This window comes from Elgaria multicarinata, chromosome 3, assembly GCF_023053635.1.
Source record: "Elgaria multicarinata webbii isolate HBS135686 ecotype San Diego chromosome 3, rElgMul1.1.pri, whole genome shotgun sequence".
Lineage (NCBI taxonomy): Eukaryota > Metazoa > Chordata > Lepidosauria > Squamata > Anguidae > Elgaria > Elgaria multicarinata.
The window spans coordinates 56,792,892-56,807,144 of record NC_086173.1 but is presented as its reverse complement, the minus strand read 5'-3'; the positions used below and the strand labels follow the sequence as shown (position 1 = coordinate 56,807,144).

The window sequence follows — 14,253 nt, the reverse complement described above, 5'->3', positions numbered from 1 at the left end:
GCAAGTTTAATCTAAGCTGTAGTTCTGGTCTGAAAGCATGCAAAGAAAAGAAGTCCCGTTTTAATCATTTGGTTGTTCAAGTTGTTTAACTGGAACATATCCAGGGGCTCATCTACACCAGGCTTTTACTCTGGTTCTACTCTGCTCCCAAGTCGACCATGTCTGATGATGCACACCCCTCCACATAGCTAGCATAGCATTTCTCGCCTTAAATCTGTTTGTTTTGTTTTTTTGAAACTCTTATCAGCTCATCCACATGAAAACAAAATGAAAAGCACTACTGGTATTATCCGGATTTTCATGAAATTGGCTTTGGTCTGTCAGGGGCACACAATGGAAGAAAAGTGGAGTAAACACTACTTGAAACCCGCTTTTCACAGGTCAAACTGCACTTTAATCCACCTTACTTTGCGGTTGCGTGAGAGGAGTTCCAATAGTTGAAGTCAATGTCATCAACCCCATAGATGTTGCTCAGCTCTCCTTGCTCAGGGAAGTAACATGCTAGAGATGAATAATGGCCACTAGTTTACTCTACACCTCTTCCCTCACTTGCATATTTGAAAACAAGTACGAATTACAAAAATGCCATTCTTTTTTCCTTTCTACTTTCTCCACGTAAAGATACTGACTGTGAGCATTTTCAGATGGTGGGGGGAAATCACTTTTCCTTACCATCGCTTTGCTTCCTGCTTCTCTTCCACAGTAGGGACAGGCAGAATCACAGGGGGAGAAAGAGGAAGCTAGCAGTGACCATGTAGCCCATTCAGTGGCCGTTTATTATAAACTTTATAGCACAACCTCTCCTGCACACAGCAGGAAATAGTGGCAATTATCATTATAGCCAAGAAGAATAGGATTTTCCGGGTCTTATTTTGTAGCGGGGAAAACAACAGAAGGAGCGGGAGACACGCAGGAGGATCACTGCATCGTCAAAATGACCCATGAAAATCCATGAGTGGCCAGTTACGAGTGTGCTATAAAATGCTCGTCTGAAGATGTTCCATATCAAAGGCTGCCCACCCCAAACATCCTGCCACTCAGAGAGAAGTGTGGCACGTGAAACAATAGAGGTTTACAAGCAAGAAGAAGGCAAGTTTAGGGATACATAAATAGATCACTGGTGGAGGCAAACATGCACATACCTCTTGAACCCACCAACTGTGAAGCAGCAATATTGAATCCCTGGGACAGACGAGGGGTGGGCAGACAGGAGGTGCTGAGGTCCTGCATGGAGTGAAAGGGCTCGAGTTTGCTTCCTCTGCTGCTGCCCTGGAGCCAGCAGCTGTTGCAGCAAATCACACACTCAGGGGACTATTCTGAAAGGCTGTATCCTTCTTTACGAGGCTGCCCGTGCCCTGAGATTTTCAGGGGAGGCCCTGCTCTCAGCCCTGCCATCATCACAGGCACGGCTGGTGGGAACATGGAGGGGGCCTTCTCGGTGGAACTCCCTTCCCAGGGGGGCTAGACTGGCTCCTTCCTTGCTGTGTTTCCGGAGGCAAGCAAAAACTTTTTAGTTCCAGCAGGCCTTTGAGGAATAGTCTGCACCTCTGTTTAAGCACTGGATATTTTTTTTTTAATTATTTGTCATTTTAAATGTTTTAATATTACAGCGGATTTAATTTTATTTTTAACTTTTGTATATTTCTGTTTATATGTTTTAATTGCATTTGTTTTAAGTCTGTAAAGCTGCTTTGAGTCCCAATACTGGGATTCAATAAATAAATAAATAAATAAATAAATGGGAAATGACAGAATTATTCCATTAGTCACATCAGTCACCAGCATCACATCAAAAAACTATATGGAAAACCTTCAGAAACTGGGCCTTCATAAATACATCCACACCAACATCTAGAAAGCAGTCATACTTAAAACATGCTCAATTGTCAGGATAGTCCTGAATCAGTAAAAGACAGCATGACCTGGAAAAGCCTGTGATGTCCGTCTAGAAAAAACACCACAAGCGAGAAAAAAAGACAATAATAACCTGACTGGAAAAAAGCAAATGATTGCAAAGGGGTGAAATAGCTGGATTGTGTGGGGGAGGAGCTTAGGTACTGGCAGTAAGAGGTTTAAGCTAAAATATGCTGATTTTGGTGTGTGTATTTTTGGCCCACCTCTTTGCCTATGGCTCCATCCACCACCGGAATGTGGCTCCTGAAAGCTGCTCTGAAATTGAATGTACCCTTCAGGTTGAAAGAGGTTTCCCACCCCATCATCTAGGACCTTTTAGCTTAGAGATACCAAGAATTAAATCTGGTACCTTCTGCCTGAGAAAACATCTGGTCTCTACCACTGAACTAGTGCCTCTCCATAGCTGATCATCTGCAAAAGCTGTTACAAGCTAGCTAAATTTTTATTTGCACATAGTTGATGGTGCTTCTTACCCATATTGAGTGGAGTCTCCTGCAACGTTTTCAGACAATCTGTTTTATATTTAAGCCAGCTACCTTGTGTTTCCTCAAACTTTCCTTTGACCTGCAGGTAAAGAGAATATTGTATATTAACCATTTGAGTATAGAAGGGGTGTGCCTCCAAAGAGGTATGTTAAAAGAACAAGCTCAGCAAAGGCCTCTCTAATTTAGTTTTGAGCAGGGCTGCGCATGGTCCCCCCGATTCACCTCAGAGGCAGTTTCAGAGCCCCTGAAACAGCCCCAGTTTGACTCGGGGTGCTACGGGAGTTGCTCGCCTCGCTTCAGTGCTGAAGCCGAGGTGAGATTTTGCCCCCCTGAGGCGATTTAGCCTTGCGAGTCCCTGGGTGCTGGCTGCACAATTGGTACCCAGGAAAGCTGGTAGCAAGGCCAGTCAAGAGTCCATTGGACTCACCTCCCTCTCCCCATTCTCCCTACTCACCTGCTGCTGCATCGCCACCCGAAGCTGCCCGCCACATTGCTGCCACCATCACCACTGCCACATCGCTGCCACCACATCACCCACTGCAACCAGGAAACACACTGCGCTTGGGAACCAGGCCGCGATTTCAAGATATCGTGAGGGCTCTGTTTAGTACCTCTATGGCCACCGTAGTTTGTGACCATAGAGGTACTATACAGAGCCCCTACAATATCTTGAAATATTGTTTCCTGGTCACGGCGGGTGATGCAGTGGCAGTGCGGCAAGTGGAGATGCAGCGAGTGGCGATGGTGGTGGCAATGCAGTGGCAGCGATGTGCAACAGGTGAGTGAGGAGAGTGAGGAGAGGGCAGTGAGTCCAATGGACTCATGGCCGACCTTGCGCCAGCTTTTGCAGAACGGCGGGAGGGAGGGCCTAGCACTGCTCCAAAGTGGCCCCAGAGCCCCCGGAGCTTTGGTACCTTTCGGCTTCGGGGCACTTCGGGCTGACCCAGAACCAACTCAGAACCGAGGCGAGGCAGGCCAAATCATCCCTCCTCGCCTCGGTTTTGGGGATTCGGCCTGAGGCAGTGCACAGCCCTAGCTTTGAGTATCCCAAAACCTCATAGCGATGCTGTTGTGAAAAGACTTTTCCCCCAGCATTTTCCCCTCAATGAAATAAATAGGACATGTTAATAAGCAGTTAGGGAATTTTGTATCCCATTAGGCACTGTGGCAGCTCAGTGAAATGGCTGACTTTTAACATTAGACATGAAACAAAATGTTACAATATGACAGACTGAGACAGCTAAAAGTGGACAGGCTCAGCTTAAAGGAGAGGGTGTCTGTCTGCAGTATTTACATCAATTCAAACATAACTGTCTTTCCCCTCCATTCTTATCTGAGATGACGCGTTGTCAGTAGCAGGTAGCCCACAAGGCGCAAACCGTTGCTGGCACTTTCACCCCCTCCTTTTGTTTCCTTTAATCTCCCAGAAATGTCATTTTATCCCACCTTTCCTTCAGGGGACTTGCACACCCCTCCCGTCTGAGCATGGCTTCTCTGTGGCGTAAACAGAAGAGGAGTCCTGCTGGATCAGACCAAAGGTCTATTTAGTTCTTGCATCCTATTTTACACAGTTACTAGCCAGATGACTATGGGAAGCCCACAAATGAGCCATGAAGGGAATAGCTCCTTCACACTGTTGTTTCCCAGCAACTGGAAATTCAGGGACATACCAAAGGTAGCAGCATATGGCTATCAACACATGTAGCCATTGATAGGCTTATCCTTCATGATAAGAGATGGGGCAGCCCTTCCATTAGGCAGAGTGAGGCGGCTACCTCAGGCGGCAGGTGTTGGGGGCCAGTAGTGAGAAGTTGGAAGGGAGGGCTGCTTGTGCCATGAGCGCTGCTCTGTACCCACCAGAGGTACAGTGGAAGATACTCACCAGGGTCAAAGTAAAACTCATTTGACAGTCCGGTCAGTTTCTATAAACGGAATGAGAGGAGGGCCAGATCTACACCAAGCAGGATATGACACTTTGAAAATGGTTTGAAATCTGAATATAGAGTGTGTCCTGAGCTCCAACAATTGCCACTACTGTTATAAACCATTTTAAAGCAGTAGTGTAGATCCTGCCCTGGTGCCATCTTGTCTGTCTCTGGCAGTAAAATATCTTGGGTTGGCCCTGAGAACGAGTTCTGTGGCACCTTGTTATGGCAAAAGCTTTTACAGACTACACCCTGCTTTATCAAATGCCTGAAGTGCTGTCCTGAGTTCCAAGCACACACACACACACACACACACACACACACACACATACACACACACACACACACACACACACACACACATATATATATATATATACACACACACACACACACACACACACACACACACACACACACGGTTGCGGAGGGAGTGTAAACAGCGAGGTCAGAGAGAATTGAAATGCAGAAAATATGGGCAGTGATCATTAACTTATTTATAGTGACTATTCACAAAACAACGTTTGGGTGATAACACAGACATCCTAGCATTGATAAACTGATTAACACATGCAATGTGATTTTAAAAACAACAACACCCTTTGTCTGTATTCAGGCCGCACAACATAGAGGAGAACTTCTTGAAGAATTGTAGCTCAGCTGTTTCCCATTAAAATCACTTGTTGAAGTTCCTTTATTCAAGAATTCAGAATGCCCTGGGAGCCTGACATGTCAATGGTTTTTTTTTTTTTTAATATTGCCATTTTTTATATCAGATTTGTGTCTATTTATTCTTTTGCATAGTAACTGGCTTGTTTATTCTTTGTAGAATCTAGCAGCAGGGCATTGCTGGCAAATGATGGAAGATATCGCATTATCCTTTTTCTATCCTCTCATTTGCTTTTTTTCAGATCCCCCCCCCCAACACACACTCTTTTGTTTTCTCAGCCCCACTCTCTCTTCCCCTTTCTCCTCCTCCTCCCCCCATTTTGGTCATCTCAGTGTTTGACCTTCTGCATCCTATCTTTCTTTCCCCTTCCATTTTTCAGCATGGGGCCAAACTAACTATTGACATCTTCTTTGGACCATTTTTTTTCCTTTTGTACCCTTGACATCTTCTGTTTCTGATCAAAACAATTCTGGTGTGCTGCTGACATGTTTTATCTTCTGGCTGAGGCTTTACTGACTAGTGAAGTGGCAGATATATAATAGAAACTCTTCTCCACAAGCAGCTTCAGCATCCTTGAAAGGTAAAATATTCTCAGACCTCAGACAGATACATCTCTCTTTCTCAACATCTGTTTTTTTCTATGATATGCCACTTACTATAGCTATCTGCCAGAACACACAGTAATATTAAATTCAGGATATCAGCCTTCCCAGCATCATAAATCCAAGAATTACAAATAGTGGGATGTTGATTAAGATTACAACCCTGAACACACTTACTAGGGATCAAACTCCATTGAGTTCAGTGAGAGTGAGAAAAGATGCACAAGATTGTTTTGAGAAAGAAAAAAAGATGGCAATTGCAAAATGATAGGTTGATAGTCACCATTTCATTTATTGGTTATAGTGGATAGGTCACTATGTTGGTCATATTATGAACTAAGCATCTGGAAATTAGACCAGTCCAATGATATCGCCTCACCGGGTAGCATGCTAGATGTATACCAGTTTTCCTTAACCTGGTGCCCTCCAGATATGTTGGACTTCAATCCCGTCAGCATGGCCAATGGTCGAAATGATTGGACATGTAGTCTGGAGGGAGTTGGAGGTCTAGAGGTTGGGAAAGGCTGCTATATATTGTTGTTGTTTATTCGTTCAGTCGCTTCCGACTCTTCGTGACTTCATGGACAGAGCTTTCTGTCGGCTGTCGCCACCCCCAGCTCCCCCAAGGTCAAGTCTGTCACCTCCAGAATATCATCCATCCATCTTGCCCTTGGTCGGCCCCTCTTCCTTTTGCCTTCCACTTTCCCTAGCATCAGCCTCTTCTCCAGGGTATCCTGTCTTCTCATTATGTGGCCAAAGTACTTCAGTTTTGCCTTTAATACCATTCCCTCAAGTGAGCAGTCTGGCTTTATTTCCTGGAGTATGGACTGGTTTGATCTTCTTGCAGTCCAAGGCACTCTCAGAATTTTCCAATTTCTCAACTCTGTTTTCAACTCTGCTGAACATGTCAAAATCAGGAAACTTGGAATTGTAACAAGGTGAATACAGCCTCATTAGGGCATATATTCTATACTATCAAATAAACTAGTTTAACTCATGGCTTCCCTTTAAAGAACCTGGGAAATGTAGTTATGTGAAGAGTCTAGGGATTTTCAGTAAAGGGATTCTGACAAATTGCAGTTTCCAGATGTCCCTAATGCAATCTATTGTTGTTAAACACAATTTTAAACTGAATTCAGTTTGAGAAGTAGGCGTGTTTATAAATTGTTGGAAGATATCCAAATGTTGGTCCATCGTCTTCCATATGAAAAGGCAATCTAATGGATTGACTTGAATGACCATACTTCTTTCTACCACTTGCAGTTGCTAAAGACAGATAAGTCAGGACATGATGCAAATGTTGATGGTAGTAGGCCCACTTAATAAAAAGAATGGAAATTGTTCATTTATAATCTATATAATCCGAGTCTTGTGGCAGTAACAGTCCTGCAAAGTAGATGAGCGATGTTTTTGGTTAAAATTCTCATTTAATGTTCTGATTGTCACACTGTTATAACTTCTGGTTTTATACAATGAAATATAACTCGTTGTCATTAATTGGCTAACAGGCTACTCTGCCTGAGTTGCAACCTGTTTAAGAAAAAGTACTTAAGTGGATTATTGAGGGGATGTCTGTACTCTAATGTAATTTATTTATTTATTTATTACATTTTTATACCGCCCAATAGCCGAAGCTCTCTGGGCGGTTCACAAAAATTAAAATCATCATAAAACAACCAACAAGTTAAAAATACAAATACAAAATACAATATAAAAAGCACAACCAGGATAAAACCACGCAGCAAAATTGATATAAGGTTAAAATACAGAGTTAAAACAGTATAATTTAAATTTAAGTTAAAATTAAGTGTTAAAATACTGAGTGAATAAAAAGGTCTTCAGCTGGCGACGAAAGGAGTACAGTGTAGGCGCCAGGCGGACCTCTCTGGGGAGCTCATTCCACAACCGGGGTGCCACAGCGGAGAAAGCCCTCCTCCTAGTAGCCACCTGCCTCACTTCCTTTGGCAGGGGCTCACGGAGAAGGGCCCCTGTAGATGATCTTAAGGTCCGGGTAGGTACATATGGGAGGAGGCGTTCCTTCAAATAACCTGGCCCCAAACCGTTTAGGGCTTTAAATGTCAATACCAGCACTTTGAATCGGGCCCGGACCTGGACTGGCAGCCAATGAAGTTGTAAAAGGACTGGCGTAATGTGATCTCGCCAGCCAGTCCCTGTTAATAAACGGGCTGTCCTGTTTTGTACCAGCTGAAGTTTCCGGACCGTTTTCAAAGGCAGCCCCACGTATAACGCATTGCAGTAATCCAAACGAGAGGTTATCAGAGCATGGATAACTGTAGCTAGGCTATCACTGTCCAGATAAGGGCGCAGTTGGTATATCAGCCTAAGCTGATAAAAGGTGCTCTTTGCCACTGAGTTCACCTGTGCCTCAAGTGACAGTTCTGGATCGAAGAGCACCCCCAAACTACGGACCCGATCCTTTAGGGAGAGTGCAACCCCGTCCAGGACAGGGCAAACATCACCTCTCCGGACAAATGAACCACCCGCTAACAGTACCTCCGTCTTGTCTGGATTGAGTCTCAGTTTGTTAGCCCTCATCCAGTCCATTACCGTGCCCAGGCACTGGTTCAGAACAGTCACTGCCTCACCTGGGTTTGATGAAAAGGAAAGGTAGAGCTGGGTGTCATCCGCATATTGATGACACCTCAGTCCACATCTCCAGATAACCTCCCCCAGCGGCTTCATGTATATGTTAAACAGCATAGGGGATAAAATAGAGCCCTGCGGAACCCCATGGCTTAGGAGCCACGGCACAGAGCAATAATCCCCCAGCACCACCTTCTGGAATCGGCCATCCAAGTAGGAGCGGAACCACTGCAACGCAGTACCTCCAACTCCCAGTTCAGACAACCTATCCAGAAGGATACCATGGTCGATGGTATCGAAGGCCGCTGAGAGGTCCAGGAGAACCAACAGGGTCGCACTCCCCCTGTCTCTCTCCCGACAGAGGTCATCCCACAGGGCGACCAAGGCAGTTTCTGTTCCAAAACCAGGCCTGAAACCCGATTGAAATGGATCTAGATAATCCGTTTCATTCAAGAGTGCCTGGAGTTGTCCTGCAACCACCCGCTCAAGCACCTTGCCCAGGAAAGGGATATTAGCCACCGGCCTGTAGTTGTTAACATCTTCCGGGTCCAGATTAGGCTTCTTCAGGAGTGGTCTAATTACCGCCTCTTTTAAAGAGGCCGGCACCACTCGCTCTCTCAAGGAGGCATTTACAACCTCCTGGACCCAGCCGGCGATCCCCTCCTTATTTGATGTAATGAGCCACGAGGGGCAAGGGTCAAGCACACAGGTGGTCGACCGGACTTGGCCAAGCACCTTGTCCACATCCTCGGGCCTCAATAACTGAAACTCATCCAATAAAACTGAGCCGGACGGCGCTCTGAACGCCTCTACTAGTGGTGCTGCATTAAGTGTGGTGTCCAATTCATGACGAATCTGAGCGACTTTATCTTCAAAGTGCCGTGCAAACTCGTCACAGCGTGCTACCAAGGGTTCAACTATCTCACGCCCTGGCCCAGAGTGTAACAGGCCACGAACCACTCGGAAAAGCTCCGCCGGACGACACCGAGAAGACGCAATGCTGGTGGAAAAGAACTGCCTCTTTGCCACCCTCACCGCCACAGAGTAGGCTCGATAGTGAGCTCTAGCCCGTGTTCGGTCAGACCCAGCACGAGTTTTCCTCCACCTGCGTTCTAGCCGTCTCCCCTCTTGCTTCATCGCCCTCAGCTCAGATGTATACCAAGGAGCTGACCGGGCTCTGCTCAGAGGGAGAGGACGCTTGGGCGCGATCGTGTCAACCGCCCGAGTCATCTCTGCATTCCACAGAGCGACCTGGGCTTCGACAGGAGCACCGGCCATATCAGCAGGAAAATCCCCCAGAGCCCTCTGGAATCCATCGGAGTCCATTAGCCTCCGGGGGCGGACCATTTTAATAGGCCCCCCACCCTTGCAGAGGGGAAAGGCCGCCGAGAGTCTAAACCTCAGTAGGAAGTGATCCGACCATGACAAGGGGGTAGATGTTAGCTCCCCCACTTCCAGATCACCATCCTCCTGTCCAGTCGAGAAAACCAGATCAAGTGTGTGTCCCTTTGCATGTGTTGGGCCGATGACATGTTGAGACAGCCCCATGGTTGTCATGGCAGCCATGAAGTCCTGAGCCGCTCCGGATACAGCAGCCTCGGCATGGAAGTTGAGATCCCCCAGAACCACCATCCTGGGGGTCCTCAACACCAGGTCCGAGACAACCTCCGTCAGCTCAGGCAGGGAGACTGTTGGGCAGCGGGGTGGACGGTACACCAGCAGAATCCCTAATCTGTCTCGAGTACCCAACACACAGTACAAACACTCCAGACCAGCACTCGACTGAACAGGAAGCCTAGAGAGGGAGATTGTATTCCTATAGACCTCGGCAACCCCCCCTCCCCGGCCCTCGAGTCTGTGCTGGTGCTGCACCGAGTACCCAGGAGGGCAGAGCTGGGTGAGAGCAACCCCACCCAGTTCACCCACCCAGGTCTCAGTGATGCATACCAGGTCAGCCCCCTCATCCACAATCAAATCATGGATGAGGGAGATTTTATTCTGGACTGACCTGGCGTTCAGCAGCAGCACCACCAGACCCGAGAGCAAGCTGATATGGCCACCAGGAACTATCCGGTTGGGGTAGGAACCAGAAGAGGGAATAGCTGTAAGGAATCTATCCCCTCTTCTCCTCATCTGGCCTGTTCCTCCGCTAGCACCATACCTCCCCCTACCCGTGACCACAGTTATGTGGGCATCCCCGTATCCCCCAGAGCTCCCCAGGCACATATTAAAAAGTAATTAAAATGTATTTTACAATTTGCTGCTGGTTGGCTGGTTGGTTAAAAATTAGTTTTTAAACTGATTTAAATGCCGTGGCTTTCCTTTAAAACTTTTTGTGGATTGTAGCTGAATGAAGCTGAGACTTCTTTGTTAAAGATCCACATTCCCCTCAAGAACTACCATTACCTATTATAAAGGCAACGCCTCTTCACAAATGTCATTCCCCCTCTATGTACACCTATGGAGAAAAAATGACAAGTATGAAGCAGCCCCAACACTACATAAAAAGAAGAGAAAAGAACCATAGTTCCCACAGTTCCTATAGGGATTAACATTGGCCCCATTCAGAAGACATCTTAAACAACGGCTTTAACCATGGTGGTTAAGCCAGAAAGCCAGGCTGTGTTCAGAAGACACTTTAAACCATAGCTTTAACCACAGTTACTAAGGCAAAAAACTTTATTCATAGTGGTTAAAGCCATGGTTTAAGGTGTCTTCTGAACACAGCCCAGCTTTCTGTCTTAACCACTGTGGTAAAAGCCGTGTTTTAAGGTGTCAGTGACTGTTAAATCATTCAAGTTTATACTGCAGACCTGCCACTATTTCTGTTGAACTGAGTGAGATTCTGTGGCTTTGGTTTAACTGGGTTCTGGGTTGTGCTGCCCATGTTGATTGCATATGTCATCGTAATTAAATTACTTCACAATATCCACATAGGAACTGGAAGTAACTAGAGAACTTCCACTCCTATCCTAACCAAAAATGGAAGATTAGTTGCTTTTTGACAATTGCCCAAATTGTCAGCTCGCTGTTTTTTGAATAGAAGCCAACCTTATGAGTTTCCTTTAAAGTGACTGCCCATGCTGAAAAGCATTCCAGGGTAAAAGTCATTTGTCACTTAGCTGAATTAATGCCCTTCCCACATGTGTGATGTTTTGAGTTGTTAGCAACTTGGCAAAAGTCCATGAGCTGGCAGGGAAATACTAGACGAACGGCTGCCTTAGCTTCAGCGAGAAAGAGAATGGTTCTGGAATGGTTGCTAAATTCTTCAAGAGAAGCACAAAGTACGAATAGAGTTATCTTTTCCCATTCTCTATCCAAGTATTCCCTGAGTTTCGCATTGCAAACTTATAATCTATTTGGCCAACTGTCTTCAACTTGCTCTCCCACCTAGGCTTACCAAGCAAATGGGTGGCCTGCTTGTGTTTTTATTATTTTTAACATACGGTCCCCGGGAGAATATCCCAGAAACATAAGATAGTTTGCAACCTCCCACCTGAGGCTGTAGACAATCTCCTCCACACACACCCCTCATAGCTGTTGTGGAAAGAACCATGTTAGATGCTTCCTGAGGTCACAAATGCGGCCTCAAAGGGACAGAAAAGGGGGTATTCTGGTAGGTAAGGAGGGGAGAAGAGAGATCAGGATATGAGAAATCCTGTAGCCTTTCTAGTCATGGCCCAGCCCCCAGCAGCATGCCTTCTCTAGCTGGTTTCAAAGGCCTGTCTAGGGGGGAAAATTGTAAAAACAAAACCCACCTCTGTCACTCCTCCTGCCCTGCTGGCAGGGCATGGGATACTCGGAAGCAGGGCTGGCCCTACCATTAGGCAGAGTGAGGCAGCTGCCTCAGGCAGCAGATTTGGGGTTTTAAGAAAAGGCAGCGAATTGTTAGTTATGAATTTATTATTTATGGGTTGTATCTAGACGTAGGCCAGGTCTATACCAAACAGGATATGACACTTTGAAAACGGTTTCAAAACTGTATATGGAGAGTGCCCTGGACCCTAACAGTTGTCACTACTGCTGTAAACTGTTTTAAAGCAGTAGTGTAGATCCTGCCTTAGTCATACTTAGAGTAGACTTAGTGAAATCAATGGAATTCAGCTTAGCTATTCTACTTCTACTACCAAGAAGAGGGAAGAGGTGTTTATGGGATTTTTTTGCCTCAGGCACCAAAATAACTTCGTTGGCCTTGTCTACTATGTACCTTGTTTTCACTGGCGGTGGAGTGGGTGGGATTTGTTGTTCTGGATCAGGCATCAAAACATCTTGGGCCATTGGATGTGTGCATCCAAACATATGGCAAATGCTTAAAGCAGTGAGAGAAAGTTCTGCCATATAATCACTGATGAATATTCTCCTTAAACTAATGCTGACTTGGCACAGGATAGCTTAGTCACACACAAACCTCTATGTATGTCTGAGGCAAGGTGGGATAACTAGCTAAGGTGGGGGATTTGGGTAACCCTTTAAGGTGTCAAAGAGACAGAAGGTGCTTCCAGATGAAGCATTTATTGCTCCAACACCCTGCTTTATTCATGCAATTTATGGGGGATCCACTTTTTACCCACACAGTATTCTCCTGCTATTTCTTAAGTCTTTGTTCTAACCTCGGAAAATCAGTTAGGGGGGAAAATATGGAATAATTGCACAACGCCGTCTGATTGAGAGAGCTAAGAGTCTTCTATCTGGAAGCACCCAAATTTGAGCCATGAGGCTGGATGGTTCTCCTGAACAGGCTCCATTGACATGAATGGAAGCTGGGCAAGAGAGTTACAATATTATTATCATGCTTCTAATAATTTCTAATGGGGTTTCCACTGGAGAACTGACCAGTAGATTGATGTGTGTGTTTGTGTACATACATACACATGCACACCATTATTTATTATTATTATTATTATTATTATTATTATTATTATTATTATTTATTCATTGCATTTATATCCCACCTTTTTTCCTCCAAGGAACCCAAGCCAGCATACATAATCCTCCTCCTCTCCATGTTATCCACACAACAACCCTGTGAGGTAGGTTGGGCTGAGAGTCTATGACTGGCCAAAAGTCACCCAGTGGGTTTCCATGACCAAGTGGGGACTAGAACCCGGATCTCCTGACTCCCAGTCCGACATCTTAGCCACTACACCACACTGGCTCTCCATACCATACTGGCTCTCTTTAGATTTAGATTATCTACCACAGGCAACAAGATGTCTTGGATTGTACCTTCTCTCCTCAGTTGTCCTTCTCCCCACATTTATTCCTAGACAAATATTACATGCTCTAACTCTTCTCTCCTTCTGCCAGACTCCCTGAAGTAAAGTTGTCCATCTCTAGGGCCCTTTGTGTCCTTTTGTCAGGACTGCCACAGCTGTTTCATTTTAATTCCTCTGCCACCCATCTGAGGCGGAGGAGGCAGGCAGACGCCCCAGCACCTCCAGATTTGAAGGAGGTCAACATCCCTTCCTCTCTTGCACCAATTCTGGCAACCTATAAATCTTTAATACTGGTGTGTCAGGAAATACCCACACGGAGGTTCAATTAATGATTCCCGTGCTGAGAGTGCAAAGAGTCACTTGATGATCGCTCAAGTCTATTTACAAAAGCCATGAGAATGGAATTTTTCTTTAGGGACAGGAACCAAATGGGGTTTTTTTCCCCTACTCTTTCCCCTTTTCCACTTCCCCCCTCCCCAAATGTAAGCGATGAGAGAAGACTTGCTGGTCAATGAACCTTGTCTCAAGAGGCAAGGAATTAAGATGACGCAGTTGTTTAAAAAAGGCTCACTGAATTTAGCAGACACAAGTTGGCTTTAAAATAAACAGGGGGCAAGCAGCCTAAAATGGGGGCCTTTAAAGGGCAAAGCCTACGGGAGCTGTTTGCTCCCCCTCATGGGCCTAATGCTGTTTGCACCTGGTTAGTGCCAAAATGTATATGACATTCATGTAGTTTACCCCTGACATTATCTTTCATTTTCTTTTTTTACAAAATGCAGCTGTGGAGGCTACGATTTGCAGCAGAAAACCTATAGAGGTGGGTTTACTTCTTAACCC

General features: G+C 45.6%; 1 protein-coding gene across 1 annotated transcript in view; it reads right to left on the bottom strand.

Annotated features, from left to right (window-relative positions):
* The window catches only part of GLP2R (glucagon like peptide 2 receptor), a 30,878-nt gene extending 28,013 nt beyond the window's left edge, over positions 1 to 2,865 (bottom strand). Inside the window, exons 1-2 of the mRNA XM_063121513.1 lie at positions 2,854 to 2,865; positions 2,388 to 2,478 (exon numbers count right to left, since the gene is read on the bottom strand). Of these exons, the coding sequence (XP_062977583.1) occupies positions 2,388 to 2,478; positions 2,854 to 2,865 (103 nt within the window). The remainder of the gene's footprint in view (positions 1 to 2,387; positions 2,479 to 2,853) is intronic.
* Between the last annotated feature and the right edge of the window lie 11,388 nt (positions 2,866 to 14,253).